At 45.6% G+C, this 15,912-nt stretch overlaps 2 protein-coding genes, 1 long non-coding RNA gene and 1 pseudogene across 8 annotated transcripts; 2 read left to right on the top strand and 2 right to left on the bottom strand.

Annotated features, from left to right (window-relative positions):
• LOC110433761 lies at positions 1,435 to 3,681 on the bottom strand (annotated as a pseudogene).
• Positions 3,655 to 5,595, top strand: LOC8058946. The gene is made up of 3 exons (XM_021456775.1): positions 3,655 to 3,794; positions 3,899 to 3,980; positions 5,135 to 5,595. Exons 1-3 carry the CDS (start codon positions 3,717 to 3,719, stop codon positions 5,359 to 5,361), a joined length of 387 nt encoding a protein of 128 aa, XP_021312450.1. The 5' UTR covers positions 3,655 to 3,716; the 3' UTR covers positions 5,362 to 5,595.
• LOC8062354 (transcription factor LG2) lies at positions 6,534 to 14,832 on the bottom strand. Of its 6 annotated transcripts, XM_021456770.1 has the most exons (13): positions 14,311 to 14,832; positions 14,071 to 14,204; positions 13,254 to 13,399; positions 12,696 to 12,793; positions 11,976 to 12,239; positions 10,553 to 10,600; positions 10,333 to 10,392; positions 10,109 to 10,186; positions 9,943 to 9,988; positions 9,391 to 9,662; positions 9,025 to 9,264; positions 7,222 to 7,364; positions 6,534 to 6,990 (listed from the first exon to the last, which is right to left on the bottom strand). In XM_021456770.1, the coding sequence occupies exons 2-13, from the start codon at positions 14,184 to 14,186 to the stop codon at positions 6,900 to 6,902; spliced, it is 1,602 nt and encodes a 533-aa protein (XP_021312445.1). In that variant the 5' UTR covers positions 14,187 to 14,204; positions 14,311 to 14,832; the 3' UTR covers positions 6,534 to 6,899. The 6 variants fall into 6 exon arrangements, with proteins under 6 accessions (XP_021312445.1, XP_021312446.1, XP_021312447.1 ...); XM_021456771.1 differs by lacking the exon at positions 10,553 to 10,600 and having other exon boundaries at positions 6,558 to 6,990; XM_021456772.1 differs by lacking the exon at positions 14,071 to 14,204 and having other exon boundaries at positions 6,558 to 6,990; positions 14,311 to 14,831.
• LOC110433874 lies at positions 7,361 to 7,761 on the top strand. The gene is made up of 2 exons (XR_002451267.1): positions 7,361 to 7,495; positions 7,687 to 7,761. It is a non-coding gene; the product is annotated as an uncharacterized LOC110433874 (long non-coding RNA).

The raw sequence follows: 15,912 nt of genomic DNA on the forward strand, positions 1-15,912 counted from the left end.
TGTTCATTAACCCTTTCATAATACCCACAATTTATTTTCACCACTCACACCTTTTACTTTTAAAATCATTATATTTGAAAAATATAGCGATGAGTATCCAGGATGAGTAACAAGTCCTAAGCATACTAAATAATAATATTTCTGTCATAGCATATTATTTGTTCCTAGGTTTGAACAAGATAATTATCGGGTAATATCAATTCAAGGATGGCTATTCAACATGTTTTAACTAAGCAGCGAAAATACTTCGTACATATATCGTACATGCAATATTTAAAACGGCTTCTACATGTTGTGTTTAAAAATAGGATCAATATGCATCAAAGGGGATCGGTTGGACTTGCCTCCGTCGGCGTCCTCGGCAAACTCTTGCTGACAGTCCGGGTCCTCGGCGTCAAACTCGCGGTACTCGTCTCCAACGTTCTCGTTTTCCGTCTCGTTCACTCCGTCAGCTAAAATACGCGACGACCGACACAGACAACAAGCACAGATAAATAATCACATAAATTCAAATAAGCTCTAAAAATCATGAAATTAATATGGGAGGTAGATTATGATTTTAGATGAATTTAGGAAAAAGATTTATTGAAATCAGAGTTAGCATGTGGCATTTGTGAAATGGCCGGAATTTAATCATACGAAAAAGGCTAACGGTGATTAAGAAATGGATGCTTCACGTGGGCATTTGCTTGGCTGGTAGTGCATGGTGCATGCATGTACTATTTGGAGTTAATGCTTATGGCCCACACATGCATGGTTAGAGAGAAATTAGCAGGGGTCATTAGAGCTCAAATTATTTTATAGTTTTTGAAATATATTTTAAAAATAATTTTTAATGCGAGTGATTTTTGAATGTGAATTTTTGGGATGTTACACATACATGTAAAAGCCTCCTGATCTAAGAAAAATTTTATCATTCCAAATATCTACATTATGAAATATAAATCTAGTGATAATTATTTAGTATGAAAATTAGTAATAAATTTTAATACAAATTTTTTTTTAGAAAACTTAGAACTATTATTTTAGAATTATATATTTTTGGGATTGGGATTAAGGAAGTAATCGGATACTATCGCTCTCTGGTCGAAGAAAAAAAAAGAGAGGGCCCGCGCTACAAGAAGACTAGCGGAAACATGGCATGTGGGCTCTAGATTTGCTGCAAGCCCATATACGAGATTCCCCATCGGATCATGGCACGCACGGGCACGGCACAGGCGACGCGATCACACAGCCAGCGAGCCACGTCCGGACTCGTCTCCAGTCATCCTCTCCTCTCTTCAACGGTTTCAGAGAGCAGAGAGGGACAATCCCCACCGCCACGTGACGCCATCGGTGAGCTCCGAAACCCTAGGTAGCGCGACCCGGGCAGCGCTCTGCGTGCCGTTTAGGGGAGGGGGCAGCGCTAGGACCCGACGAGGCGGGCGAGGCCAACTAGCGGCGGGAGAATCTCCTCCGAAGCCTTCCTGGAGCTGTGAATCGCGCGTGAATCTCCTGGATTTGCAGACTCGAGGGGAAAGCTGAGATAAGGTTTTGCTTCTGTCCTTTTGATCTTGAATTGATTTTGTGCTAGTTTTCAGAGCTTTGTGATCAAAGGCGCTCTGGGCGAAATAATCGTGTGCCACTGTGAAGTGCTACTTCCTGGGAATACAAAGAGTATCCATGTGTTTTTTAAGTTGATCGTGTCGTGTCGCGCATTTTTCAAAATGGTGAAATTTTCAGATCCATGTGATTGTGCTAATTAAAGATGACAACATGTAAATTATGGAGGTTGATTGCTAATGGGCATAGTTGTGAATTAGTGAACGCGAGATGCATTGAGTTTTAATTCATTGAACTGCTAAGGACTCTGACTTGGAAACAAAATACATCTGAGCAGGCATAGTAGTGAATGCCTTTTTTTTTGAGAAACTTAGGGCTTGCCCCTACTGGATAATATATATTAGAAGAGATAAAAACAGAGAAACAGAAAAAATGAGCAGAATTAACAAAGTCATGTAGCCATTCTTGTATTAAAGGAAATTATTTCTTCTTCGCAACATGGATAACCAATGCAAATTATCTTTTGAAGATTTCTCTGCAATCAGTAACTGTTGGCTGAACACCTTGAAAGATGAGGCCATTTCTTGAAATCCATAAACTCCAGCACATAGGAATAATCACTTCTGGATAGAAAGGAACACCCAACTGAATTTTGAAGGTTTCGAAAAGGATCCTCTTGATTAACCAGAAACAAACTTAGACTAGACCAGCAGGTGCCATGTCAAAAGGATATCGCCAGAAATATGTGTTCCAAAGATCCCTCATGACTGAGGGAGCATAGAACAGAATCAAATGACGACAAATCCATATTTATCCCTTTCAGTAAACCTGTTGTGCTCATTCTATCATTGAGGAGGCGCCAAAAGAATACTTTATGTTTCTGTTGACAGGAAGTCTTCCAAATCCACTTGAAAACTGGGTGAGCATCAGAATGCTCTATGAGGTGACAATAAGCTTTTGCTAGCTTATAAAACAGAGAGCTCAAAATTAAGTCCAAATATCAGGACCTTCTGTCAAAAATAGCATCCAATACCTGCATCAAAGATTGCAATTGTGCATAAGTCTGTTCCCACAAGGACAGGTGAAAGAGATTGTGTAGAGGGGAGGTCAGAACAGCCTTATGGAAAGTTATTTTCTTGTTCTTTGCAAAGGAGAACAACTCAGGGTAAAGATAGCTCCTAGCCAAAGATCCTCCCAAAAATAGCAAAACTGACCATTCACCATTCTGAATGTTAGCTGAAGCAAGCCCTTTATATGAATCCAACAGCCTGAGAATATCTCGCCACCAAAAGCAACCTTTTTTTTTTGGTTACCAGGTAATTTACCATTCCGTTAGTGTTTTCCCAAAACAAGCTGTACCAAGGTATTTCTCCCTTATTGAAGAATTTGTGGAGATGTTTCACAAGGTGGGCCTTATTCCATGTTTTCAAGTTAATGACTCTAAGCCCAGCCTCATCCTTAGGCAGAGAGGCTTGCAGACCATATGGCTGCCAGCATCTGGTGTTTTTTGTCATTTAATGCCAGACCCTCTCCAAATGCTTTCTGTGTTTGTGTATCTGCTCCGGCACAGTTGAATGGACTTTTAAAGTGCAAAGTTAGAAAGTTGGCAGGGTGAGAGAACCGAATTAGCTATCTGGAGCCTTCCTGGCTAGGATAGAAAGGAAGCAGTTTGAACAGCCTCTGTTCACCTGTGGCAATAATTCTTCAATCTTTCTGTATTGAATAAAGTTATGTCACTGAATATTGTGTTTGTTAAACAAGCTATGGTTTCTTGTTGTGAAATTACTCTAAGGCTGCTTTAAATACCTTGTGTGTGTGTTTGTGTGTGTGTGTGTGTGTGCTTGTTCCTCCTTGATTATTATTGAACTCAGTCCATGTCTAATTACCTGCAGAGATGGGTTGGGGAATATCCAGGTTGATTGGACTGAAGGCTGCTGTCCTGCTTTCTGTGGCGTGTTTTTTCCAAGGACTAGGAGTGACCCTTATCTCATTTCCTCTCATATATGCATCCGTGATTGCAATACTAATCTCGATAGCTTCCCACCCATCGATTGATCTTCCTTTACTCCTTGGCAAAGCATCTGATGGAAGTTTTCCGTTGTGGTCATGGATCATGTTCTCACCATTTCTTCTTTTCATTCACCTGTTTGTGCTGCTACGAAGATTTGTGAAAAATGAGCCTTTATACACTGAGGTTGCAGATGGAGTGTTTGTTGGAGGATGGCCTTCTTCGGTTGAACACCTGCCACCAGGTGACCCTGCAATCATAGATTGCACGTGTGAGCTGCCAAAAAGCTCGACTATATCTAACAATGCATATCTGTGTGTTGCTACCTGGGATACGAGGGCTCCTCAGCCATCACAAATTGAGTCTGCCGTGCGATGGGCTGTGAGAAAGCGGTCACAGAACAAGCCTGTCTATGTCCACTGTGCCTATGGTAATTATGCTCTTCTGCCTATGTTTGGATAGGGACTGTTTTGTATTTTCCTATGTGTTTTTCTTGCAAATACTTATATTTATGTTCCTAAATGCATTTCTGTAGATTAGCCATATTTAGATAACTGTTGAGACCATGTTTAACTCCAGACCATGATGATTCACAATGGAGTTCCATCATATCAGTGAACCATATATTGTGTAACACAAAGGGTTATTGGCAATATTGAAACTGTACTTGTTTTTTTTTTGCTGCTTTCGTAGTTGCCGGAATATGTGGTATGGATTAGCAACTACCCCAATCGAATTATTTGGGCCTACTCGTTATCAGTGGGATCAGGGATACTTTCAGCAAGAGATATATCGAAGAGTTAGCGATGGGTTAGCCGAAAATCTTAGTTTATGAGAAGCTTGGTCTAAAATTCTTGAAAAATTAGCCTTTTGTGATTATATTGGTAATAATCCGGCAAAGGGGGGTTTGGTCTAATTTTGGGTTTTCCAATCAATTTCATCTTACCTAATTATATCTATGCTCAGGGGATAATACCGAAACGAAATAATCCTTCTCTTTTTTCTGATCATAGAGGATCCGTATGAAGCTAAGGTTTCATGTACGGTTTTGGAATAGCGGTGGAAACTGTGATGTTATCATTGACTATGATTATCTAATAGTTCAAGCACAGTTCATATAGTTGAAGCACAGTCCAAATATGGTTTTTTTTGGATGGAATCTTTGGCGTCAGCCTATAGGATATGTTATTTTTTCATTTCTTGTGTCATCTTATTTCAAGTGATTATTGGCCATGTCTTATTTAGTTGTTCTTATCTGCGACAAGAAGTAAAACTGTCATGCATAAGCTGAACAGCATTGCATTACATTCGGACACTATAAGGTTCATCCCCATATGTTGTGTAGACAGTCTTGTAATAGTACCAGACTTTAAATAGATTTTTTCGCCAAATCTAAGCTCAAACATTGAAAGAAAATTAAGCTCTGGATATGTGCACTGGTCTTAGCTTAAACCTCCTTGTTACTAGTTTCCAAAATAAAACCTCTTTATTATTGCTTGTTCTTACCACTTCCTCACTTATCTAATATGCCATCCAATTGAACTTATAAGTTCAATAATATTTAATGGCGTGTTATATTAACAGGTCATGGCAGAAGTGTCTGTGTGATGTGCGCGCTTCTTGTTGCATTAGGATTGGCTGAAGATTGGAAAGCTGCTGAGCAAATGATCCGTGAGAAGCGACCTTATATTAGCATGAACACTCTTCACCGCAAAAGCTTGGAGGAATGGTCAAAACATTTGCTCTCCTCTAAAAGAAGTGGGGAATCGGATGTGAGTTCTGTTATCCATTCGGATTATAACCAGAAATAAAATTGAACCAGCAAGAGACACGCGTGTTCAGTAACTGTGATATTTAAGATGCATTGTACATTCGGTAGTATTGTTTGCTGCTGTCCTAGTGAATGCCTATGGTTCATTCTAAGCTATCCTTTTGTGGTAATTGTTTTGTAAAAACTATATGTTTCAAATTATGTCGATACTGTAGCTTTACACTGCTAGTTCTTTAAGGAAGATTTAGTGTCCTTGCCTCCTTTTTTTTTTCTCTGATAACAGTGTCCCTACCTCTCATTGAATGCTTGCCAGGGAAGTGCTGTTGGCGGACCCTTTTGGGGGAAAACCCTGCTATCCTGCATTCCCGCTGGGTTCTCATTTATAGCTATATGTGATATGTTTCTTATGTTCAGCCTGCATTCAATATTGCTGCTATGTTTTCTTCACTTGATTCGGTAGTTAGTGTTCAGCTATTTCCACAACCCAAACTTTCTTTCATTCTACATTTCATCTATTTCAATCTTGTCTTGTGATTTGTAAAGTCTTTTGCCTTACTGGCATATTTTCTGTGTTGTATCCTCTTTTGGCCTTTTATCCTTTTACCATTTTTTTTCTGGTCTTTCTGAACCAGAATTTTTGCACTAAAAAGAGTGAAGATTTCACTCAGCTTCATGAATGTTGTTTGTCATATCTTCTGATGGAAAGTCCTGTGTACTGTGCAACAACCGCCTAATTCAAGTGTTCATGGTGATTTTGGAATTGAGTCAACTGATAAGTGATCTCACATCATGTGAAAGCTGCTTCTCCTTTCCTTCATCTGTCCATCGATAGTTCTGGTCTTGCATCTTACAATTTGCTGGTCAGTTTATGTAAGATTCCTAATGCTGTTTCTACATGTGTTGCGCAATATTGATATTTCTTGCGATCTCTGTATCTCGAAAAGCCAAAACAACTTACAATTTAGAACGGAGGGGGTACAACGTTTTCTTCTTGTTTCACTACCCACGTTTCTTTAATGCCATTTTTTTTACTGTATTATTGGTTTCAGACAGATTACCGTGTCACAGTTTCTTTCTTTTCCATCAGTGCTCAGCAGAATCTAGGACAGGAAACCGGCTACCACCGGTAGCTGTGCATTGCCTTTTGTTGAACTACAGATGATGGATTATTATCTGTCCACGAATGCGGTATTATCCTTGGAGATAGTCTACTACCGAAAATGTGTGCCAAAATACTTGATTTGGAAAGGTATTTAATGGTTACTCTGTCACTCTAATTGCAATTAGTCCTCTCTGGCAAGTGAGCAGCCAGAATCTTCTGCCACTGCATTGTTTTCTCCTGCTACGCACAAAAATTCTGCGGTGCTAACCCTTCGATCAGTTCAAGAGCCATATGAACAGGTGAGCCACCCAACATCGCACCACAGCAATTCCTTCTCCCCGCCCTTTTCGCCTAGTGATGTTGCTTTCTCAGTACTTTAATGATAAGAACATTACAATGCATCTCCCTCTCAAAACCTCTAATCTTTGTAACATCACCCTCGCCGCCAAAGTTACCCTCCAGCACCAGGTGAGGCCTCAAAATCCAGTGAACTGGTTCTGCTGCTGGTGGTGCAGGGCTTGCAGTTCCGTTGCTGTGGGGCTGAGGCTCTCTGTCCCGATGAAGTTGCTGTTACACGAGAAATGCATGCCATTGTCAGCCATGTCCATTTCTGACTTTTTGTATAATAATGAAATCAGAAAACAAGTGATTCTGTCTTTCAAAAGCCAACGAATACATGTGATTCAGAGATGGTTGGGAACAGCAATAGTGCAGTTGATCAACATGACAACAATTGAGTCCAGTTTTTGCAGTTTTTTTTTATAACAGTTTTTGCAGTTGATCAAGTCTGAATCTTACTCGCGGGGACGGGAAGCCCAGAGGTTGCTGAGAGCTCTGAGGCGGCTGTAGTACTCCCCAATGGAGAGGAAGCACCGTGCAGCCTGCCGAGTGGTCAGGATCCGGCGCATCTGATGCAACGTCTGCTGCCTTAGATTGTCGGCCTGCAGTTGGAACAGCACAAACACATGAAAAGAAAGATGAGATGTCACATTAGTGTTGTTTCTTGTCTTGGCTATGCTGCACATTGGCGCTTCCAATATCTTGAATGACAGGGCATTCTCGGATCATGCAGGTGCATCTATTCTACTCGTATCTTTCTGTCCTGTCCCAGATATATTCTAGCCTGGACAATTGCTGAAAGTTCCCAGCTGCTGCTTAAGCTTAATCTAATGAAATGTTGTTTTCAGCAAGTTTGGACTTTAGATAGGGTAGCAATTTTTTTTTTCATACTGATGGTGTATTGTCCTTATCATTTCCTTGTAGCTTTATATACTTCGGGGGCATGAAAAGAAATCTAATGCAAGTATTAGCAATAAGCAGCCAGAGGGTGGTGTATCATCTGTGGTCGAGTTTATTGCAAGTCTGCACATTTATTGCAAGGCTTTGTGTGAAATGATTGCTCCAATCATCAATCTTGGAAATATAGTCCCCCACCCTAAAATTAAGTGCATTTCTATACTGTTTTGGAGACATCAATGGTGCTACTATAAAATTATATAACTACTGCTGAGAGTATGAAGTAATATATCAAACAATATTTCAATATGTAATAATTGCACTTTAGAAATAGAGTAGTAAAACCTATTAAAACTAGTGGTCTACGATCTGAAGTGCACTTATTCTAGAAAAAAAATTATCTGCTGAAAGTATACTTATTTTACATCTGCCTTCTAGCAAAGTTCTGTCCACAAAAGGAATCAAAGCTCAGGAAAGTTGAAAACAAACTAACAAAATGGAGGTCGCAATCAGCTTTTACCCCGAGAGAAGATAATCCATAGAAAGGCATGATCATTTCTTTAACAACTTCTGATTGAACTGCAAGCCCCCATCTACCATCTTTATTTAGGCTTCTTGTTTGGCCATGGGGCTGAATTTTAGGTGTCTGTGTCCTTTTCCTGACCACTATGCATGGATTGTGGGCCCTCTGTTCTGCAGAGGCACCAGCAAACAGAGAAGGGAGAGAATAAAAAGGACTTTTTTTTTTCTAAAAAATGGAATAAAAAGGAGATAGCCGGCCCAGAGAAGACACACAAAAGGCATTATTTATGCACAGTGCCAACTGTAAGTATCCGGCCATTGACTTTCTGTAGAAAGATACAGGTGTGTACGTGTATGTACTGCCAGTACACATGTGTGGCCAGGAACAATGCCTCGCCAAATCTTCACTTAAAAAAAGGGATCAAAGCCTTGCCCTACCAACACACAAACATACAATAATTGTCGCCAGCAGCATTAGCTAGCCTGTTATTTGGTGTTTAATTACAAGCTAATTATGCGTTCTGGAAAGTGGTAATGATGCTTATCCGTTTATCTGTAGGTTTAAGCTAGCTTTCTGACAAAAGGTTGGCCTGCCCCTGCCATGGAGAAAGCAGGACAGGACCCTGTAGCTTGTAGGACGAGGACCAGCTGCATTGTTACTGTTACGTTGCTGTGCAATTCTGACAGGGAAGGACTAGTGTACTTGAAAGTTTAAGCTAGCTTTTTCGTCGCCGAGTTAATTCTTTTTTTGGTAAAAAAAGTTTACTGACTAGTATGATCCATAGTAAGATCTTAAGGATGGCGGTCAATGATGCAGGAAATGGAGAGTAAAAAGATGGTGACCTGTTGATAGAAGTTTTCTAGGCAGGCGAGCTTATCAATTGCGACGGCCATGATGTTCATGTAGTTGGGGGTGGCGGCGCCGTCGTTGAGCGTGCCGGTGGCGACTGTGTCGGCCAGGGACTGGTGCAGCTGGTGCAGGCCCTGGGCGAGCGCCTCCTCCGCCTGCTCCGACGACTGCTGCAGGTTGCAGATCCCCAGCAGCTGCTGCTCCGTCAGCGGGTCCAGCTGCGGTATCAGGATCTGCATGCCAAAGAAAATGAGAATGAGAGGCTCAGTACGGCGCGCCGCCTCGATTAGAGTGGGGGTGCACGGGCGCGGACGCCATGGCCGGCTGGCCGCAATGGCACGCAGTGGTTCCGTACATACCTTGAGCAGCTCAGACGGGCGGAAGCCGCCCATCCAGAAGAAGCAGCGCTCGGCGGCGGTGGCCCAGGCGCCGGTGAGGAGGTGGAAGACATCGGAGCGCGCGAGCGCCGCCTTGAGCTGGAACAGCTCGTCGTAGTGCTGCATGCACTCCTCCACGATGAGCCCCAGGTTGCCGTCCAGCAGCTGCGCCTGCAGCCCAGCTCGGAGCTCCGCCAGCCGCTTGCTGTCGTCGTCCAGCCACCGCGCGTACTCCATGTCGAACATGGCGGCGCCTGCATGCATGGGGTCCGTACGTGCGTACGGTGAAAAAACGGAGTTAATTCCGCTGCTAATCCGTTTGCGGGGAGGACACAGTTTTTTTTTTCACGCCAAACGAGGCCGGCCGGCCGGCCATGCATCATCTCGGTAACTGCGCCTGCGCCGTGGCCTGCGGCGGCGGCAGCTACAGGCCACGGCTGCTGCATGGCGCGGTTAAAAAAGCTCGAAGCTTTGGAGCAGTGGTACTATGAATGGAGAAAGAAAGCGGACGGCCGGGCCGGTGCTGGGCATTACCAGAGCTCATGTCCCCGGCGGCGCTGCACCCTCCAACGAACAGGCCCTGGACCACGGTAAATCCCATGTCACATCAAAGCTCTGAATGATACGAACTCGGATCCGATGCATTCACAGGCAGGTCATCATCATCAGACGTGTTTGGGAGTTGGGACTGGGAACGAACCTGTGACCGTGCTCTCTGGAGCTCATGCTCGACCTGCTGAAGCCTGATCCTGCTAGTCTCGAGCTGCTGCACGTAAGCCTGCATGCAGTGAAAGGACGAGTAGATTACTCTCAGCATGCAATCCCAGGACCATTCATCTCAGCAAACCCAGGACCATCCATGCGTTCTTTTTGCTGATTGATTGAAACAAAACAAAATCATGGGTGGCACTGCTGGTCATGCACCTTCTTCCTCAGCCTGCTCTTCCTCGCAGCCTCTCTGTTCTGCGCCAGCCGCCGTTCCGTCTGCAAGCAAGCAAGGATTCACAGCGATTCAACTCAAAATACTCATCAATGGTGATGGAGTGGCGGCAGCAAAACGAAACAGATGCAGGTCCATGCAAAGTGATGGAGTGGCCATGCATGCAACAAGCCAAAACAAGGGTGGTAAAGCTATATACCCTACCTTGGCATCTACCAACTTGCCATCTTTTCTTGTGGATCCATGCTTCCTCTGTGCAAAGGACACCACGAAAAAGCCAGCGGAGTTAGAGCATGCATGTACTGGTATAGTAGTATCCCTATCCGTTCTCTTCTCCTACACATCAACACAGTGCACACTGCACACCATCTCGCCATGCATCCAACTAAAAGGCAACTACAGGGCCGGCACACAGAAAGAAACAAGCCGGTGCGTGCACATTGGAGCGAAATAAAGCTCCTGTCGTGATCACCGTGGATGCATGGATGCAGCAGCACTGTGCCACTGTGGCACTGTCCATCTTCTCCAAACACAAATCCTAGCTTTTGGCTGTAGCTGTCCCCGAAAGCTCAGTGAGACGCTGTTGGCAGCCACGGCTCTGTTGCGGCAACAAGGTGCAGGGAGATAAGATGGATGGGGTTATGCTATCCATCCACCCAGATGTTGGAGAGACAAAAGGGAGGTTATTAGGGATGACCCTGGCCATCGTTTAGCGTCCTCTCAGTAGGAATAGGATTGACCAGATTTGTCATTAGTCCAATCATCCAGGACTGTCTGGTTTCCTCCCAAGTTAGCATCAATCAATGGACATTGCTGGCTTTCTATTCTTGAGAGGCCACATGACATCTCCCGCACAAGGAACACGCATGCATGGAATGGACATGCCGTTGTGTTTAGAGGCAGGCCTGGCCCAGTGTGGCCCTTAACTATTATTACTGTAAGATACCATTAGGGCCATGAGGTAAGCTGCAGAGTGGCTGGAGGGTACACCACAGTGCTGGCTTTTGCCGTACGTACGTGCATTTGCCTCGGCCGGCGTTGGTGTGACATGAAAGAACAGCATGTTACGTACCACAGTGCATACCGCACGATTCACGACCGAGTTTTTCAACGATTCGACAGCAATATTCTGAAGAGACTTGTGAACGGATGAGCTCTCTTCTCTCTCGGGGTCGGGGCTGAGCTGGTGTACTGCAACTAGCCGTCTACTATACCTAGGCCTTGTTTAGTTCGCAAAAATTTTCAAAATTCCCCGTCAAATCGAATCTTTGGTCGCATGCATGGAGCATTAAATATAGATAAAAATAAAAATTAATTGCACAATTTACCTGTAATTTGTGAGATGAATCTTTTGAGCCTAATTACTCCATGATTAGACAATGTTTGTTAAATAAAAACGAAAGTGCTACAGTAGCCAAAAACTAAAGTTTTTGCCAACTAAACAAGGCCCTAGTAGTAGGACTGTAGGAGGGGGATGCCAGTACTACGGACGGGTGCATGCTGTGCCAGGAAAAGATGAAGGTGTGGCGCTGCGCTGCGCTGTGCTGTGCTGTGCTGTGGTGCACTGGACACACTGGTGCGGCAGGCCAGGGGCCAGAGGGCAGAGGGGAGGACGCAGCAGTAGTACCTTGTCATGGTCTCCCCCTCCTCCTCCTCCGTCTCCTCCGTGCAGCTGCAGCGGGAGCGGGTGGTGCTGCTGAAAGCTCGGTGGCGGGGCGGCAGCAGCAGCGGGCGCAGCGGCGAGGCCTGGCTTGTAGCTGTAATCATCAGTGGTCACCATCATGACCTCCTGCCTCGGCGCAGAGGAGGCTGGGGACACCAACTCCATCTGAGACATTGTGTTCTGAGCTGAGCTCGAGTCAGTGGTGCTCCCTACTGACTGCGAATTCCCCTGTTCACCAATTACACAGCAACAGTGAGCGGCGGGTAAAAGGATTTATTATGCCATGTCTGCTCGCAGCTGCTTATGCTTTTGCTGCGGTAAAATCAAAAACAAAACCGATCGGCAGCCAACAATTAACGTGGCGTCGCTCGCTCTCTCTGTCTCTCGCTCGTCTTCATCCTCCCCTCTTTTACCACCCACCCCTGGCTCGGGCAGTCGGCTCGCCCCTCGCCTCCTCGTGGCTGGCTGCAGACTGCAGGTGCAGACCACCAAGCGAATCGGCAAAGAAACAGCCACATCTTTTCTTGGGTTCAGCGACGATGACGAGCCAGCAGCAGAGCCCAGAGGAGGGGAGCGAGAGGAGACGACGAGAGACAAGCGAGGCGATGAATGCGTGCATGCATGCATGAATCACAGTGATCATGGGACATTGTGAGGAGGAGGAGGAGGAGGCGGGGCCTTTACACTGTGTAGCTGCTGTTGATGCCTCATTGGCCACGAAGGGAAGATCTCCAGCGTGGGGGGCCTGCCAGCGCCCGCGAGATATCCTGCCGCTGCCGCCGCTGCATGCATACATACAAAGAGAATTAACACGGGGGAGCTACCGAGTGTCGATTCCTTCCCTGTTCATGCATATGCATATCTCTCTCCATGACCTTGCACAGAGAGAAAGAGAGAGAGAGAGAGAGAGAGAGAGAGAGAGAGAGAGGAGAGGAGCTAAGGCTAGAGGAATGCAAACAGTAGGCGAGGGAGAGTAAACGAGAGATTTCCATGATTGTGGTATCAGCATCGGGGCATCGCACCACTATTGGAGTATGCAGGTGCCGCAGCTGCATATGCACACTGTTTGCATAGGAATGGAAACCGGCAGGAACACAAAAGGCGAGGCATGTCTCGCCCTGTGCGGCGCTGTGCCCGTGCGCAGCCGAGCATGAAACGAACGCGCCTTTTTGGCAAGTAAGTAGAGCCCAGGTCCGGACTCCAGAGACAGAACGGAGATTGAAATAAAAAAAAAAAACTTACACTTTGCCTGCGCGACGTCGTTCTTGATGATCACGCCGGGATCGACGCCGTGGGCGTTGCCAGCGCCGCCGCCGCCATGGATGAGGGCCTCCTCCAGCTCCCCGAACCCGAAGTAGGCAGCGGCTGCCGCCGCAGGCTGGAAGTCCCTGCAGCCCAAGCAGTTAGCGCACACAGAGCCCATCAGTCATCGCCAGCCCGCGACAGGCGAGGCGAAGGCGAAGGCGAAGCTACTATAGCAGATAAAAGCTTTTCAAGAATGGAAAGGCCGAGACTGCCTAAGCACGACGAGGCTTGTAGTTGTAGCTGTGGATGTGGCTGCTGGGGGCAGCAGATAAGGATGAGAAGGCGGCCAAAAGATGGTGCCGATGAGATCGATCTCGGTGCCCAAACAAATCACTCGCACTAGCTACTCGCGGGATTATTCAGGCCGGCCGGTCTTGAGCATTAAGAAAAAATTTGGTGCGTGGGCAGAGGTGTAATCCAACCAAAGTGGCACGGCATAAGCTTGTGGAATCGTCGGTCTGTTATAAAGACGGATAAAAGGAGGGCGAAAAAAAAACTTTAAAGAACTTGCGCACTCAAGCATTTGAAAAACACGGCAAGTGCTGCTGGGAGGAGTCAGGAGAGCTAGTTGAAAAACACGAAAAGGTTGCGGTTGCAGGCAGCGGCAGAGCTCTGGTGGTCTTGCATGCGGCCTCTTGGAATTGGGTTGGGTGAGGCGAGGTTGAAGACGACTGGCAGAGGGATCAAAGACAAACCGCGACGAAGTAACAAGGAGAGAGAGAGAGAGAGAGAGAGAGAGAGAGAGAGGCAGTACAGGAAGCAGGTCGGCGGTGCGGCGGCGGCGTGGGCTTGGGCTCCATACGCGAACGCCTGGTTGAGAGGCAGCGCTGCCCTCTCCATCCTCCAAGAACTCTCCTCGCCGTGCACCATGGCCACTGCTAGCTAGCTCTACGACGACGAACAAGAGGCCAGCAGGAAGAGCTGTGAGCGTTGGCGATGGCCTTCCCTATAAAAAGAGAACAAGGGAGGCGGCAGACTGGGAGAGAGGCAATACCATCCTTGTAGCAAAAGCATGCAACAAGCACAGAGGAGAGGGGGGAAGAGGCCTCCTCTTTGTTTGTTTGTCTGTTTGTTTCTCTTCTCAGCTCTCCTCTCCTCTCACACACTGCTTTGTGCTTTGCCTTGTTTGAAGCAGCACACTGGCGAATTGAAGAATCAGCCTTGGAGTTTCATCCACTGTACTGCAAAGAAGATCTTGTCCTTTTGAACACGTCCTGCCGTCTCTTTTTTTTTTCACAGGCTTGTAACAGCTAGCTGGGGGAGCTGTTGGTGTTGGGGAAGGAGGGGAGAAGAGATGCACACAGAGAGAGAGGGGGTGTGGTAGGGCTTTTCTGTCAGCATTTCTGTCTCCTACTCCACTCCTTGTAACCACCTTTCACCTCTTATTGGCCGCCCTCTGGCCCCTCCTCCTCTGAGACGGCAAGTACTCAACAAAAGGAGCATTGAATAGAGAGAAGATAGGCAGGGGAAAAAGGGGGGAAAAGAAAAGAGAATAGAGGGAGAAAGGAACACAAGCTTAAAAAGAAAAGAGATTGAGAAGTTGTTCTACACTTCCATCCATCTCCTCTTCTCCTATCATAGTATCATGCATGTTAATTAAGAAGAGCGGATCAGAGAAGGAGGAAGCGTAGCTAGGACTAGGACTCTAGGAGTTGAGACAAGGGGAGTTGATTGGATTCGTCAAACTCTATGCCCTCACTCCATAATACATGCAGGCATCTATAATTGCCACAAGCAACTATGGCTTAGTTAAGTCTGAAGCGACTCTAACCAAAGCACCACAAAAATATATGATATGGATACAACCTACAGTGTGAAAAAAATATATAAAATCCTAGGGGTATGGAACATACATAATTCTAGTAGGTGCTTGGAAATGGGTTTGTTTGGGATTATCCCTGTCTGCATGGGTCAACATCAGTGCATTGTCATGCACCAGATATTAAAAAGGTTATTTCCTCGGAGAAATTAATTCTTCGAGACGTCCTCACTCTGGCCTCTTGGTTGGCATCCCCCGTCCTGAATCCTGAGGTTATCGTGGATAAAATGCAGATAGGGATCACACTAAACACATTTGTGTGAGTTGTGGCCAAGTTGCTGACCGGTCATTAGTGCCTAATCCTTTGCCTAAGTAGGGCCTCAAGCGCATCATAAACTACCCCAAAAAGAAGTTGCATTTATACTCGCTGGCCAACTCCTCAGGTCACTTCACCAAATTGCTTAATAATCCATGCATGAGCCGCAAAAGCCAAACCAAGCTCATTTTTCTCTAGAAAAAAAATCTTTTTGGTTTCTCTCACTACTAGTAGTTTCTTTATCACCTGTTTCTCTCGATAGCAAATCTTTGTTCGACCGGGCTCGGTCAAGTCTAGCTAGAAAAGGCTTACCTGTTCATGTGCCGTGCCAGACTCTTCAGTGAATCATTGAACAGTACGTACGGAGAAAGGACAGGGAAAGAAAATACTATACTGTATACCTATACCCCGGCCACTGCCAGTAGAAGGTCGCCAGTTTAATTCGTTGTTCAGAGATTCGGTAGATTTTGCAAATCTTTTGGCAAGAATAGGCCTGCGCTATACAGTCTCGTCTCCAGTTT

Source organism: Sorghum bicolor, chromosome 3 (genome assembly GCF_000003195.3).
Source record: "Sorghum bicolor cultivar BTx623 chromosome 3, Sorghum_bicolor_NCBIv3, whole genome shotgun sequence".
Lineage (NCBI taxonomy): Eukaryota > Viridiplantae > Streptophyta > Magnoliopsida > Poales > Poaceae > Sorghum > Sorghum bicolor.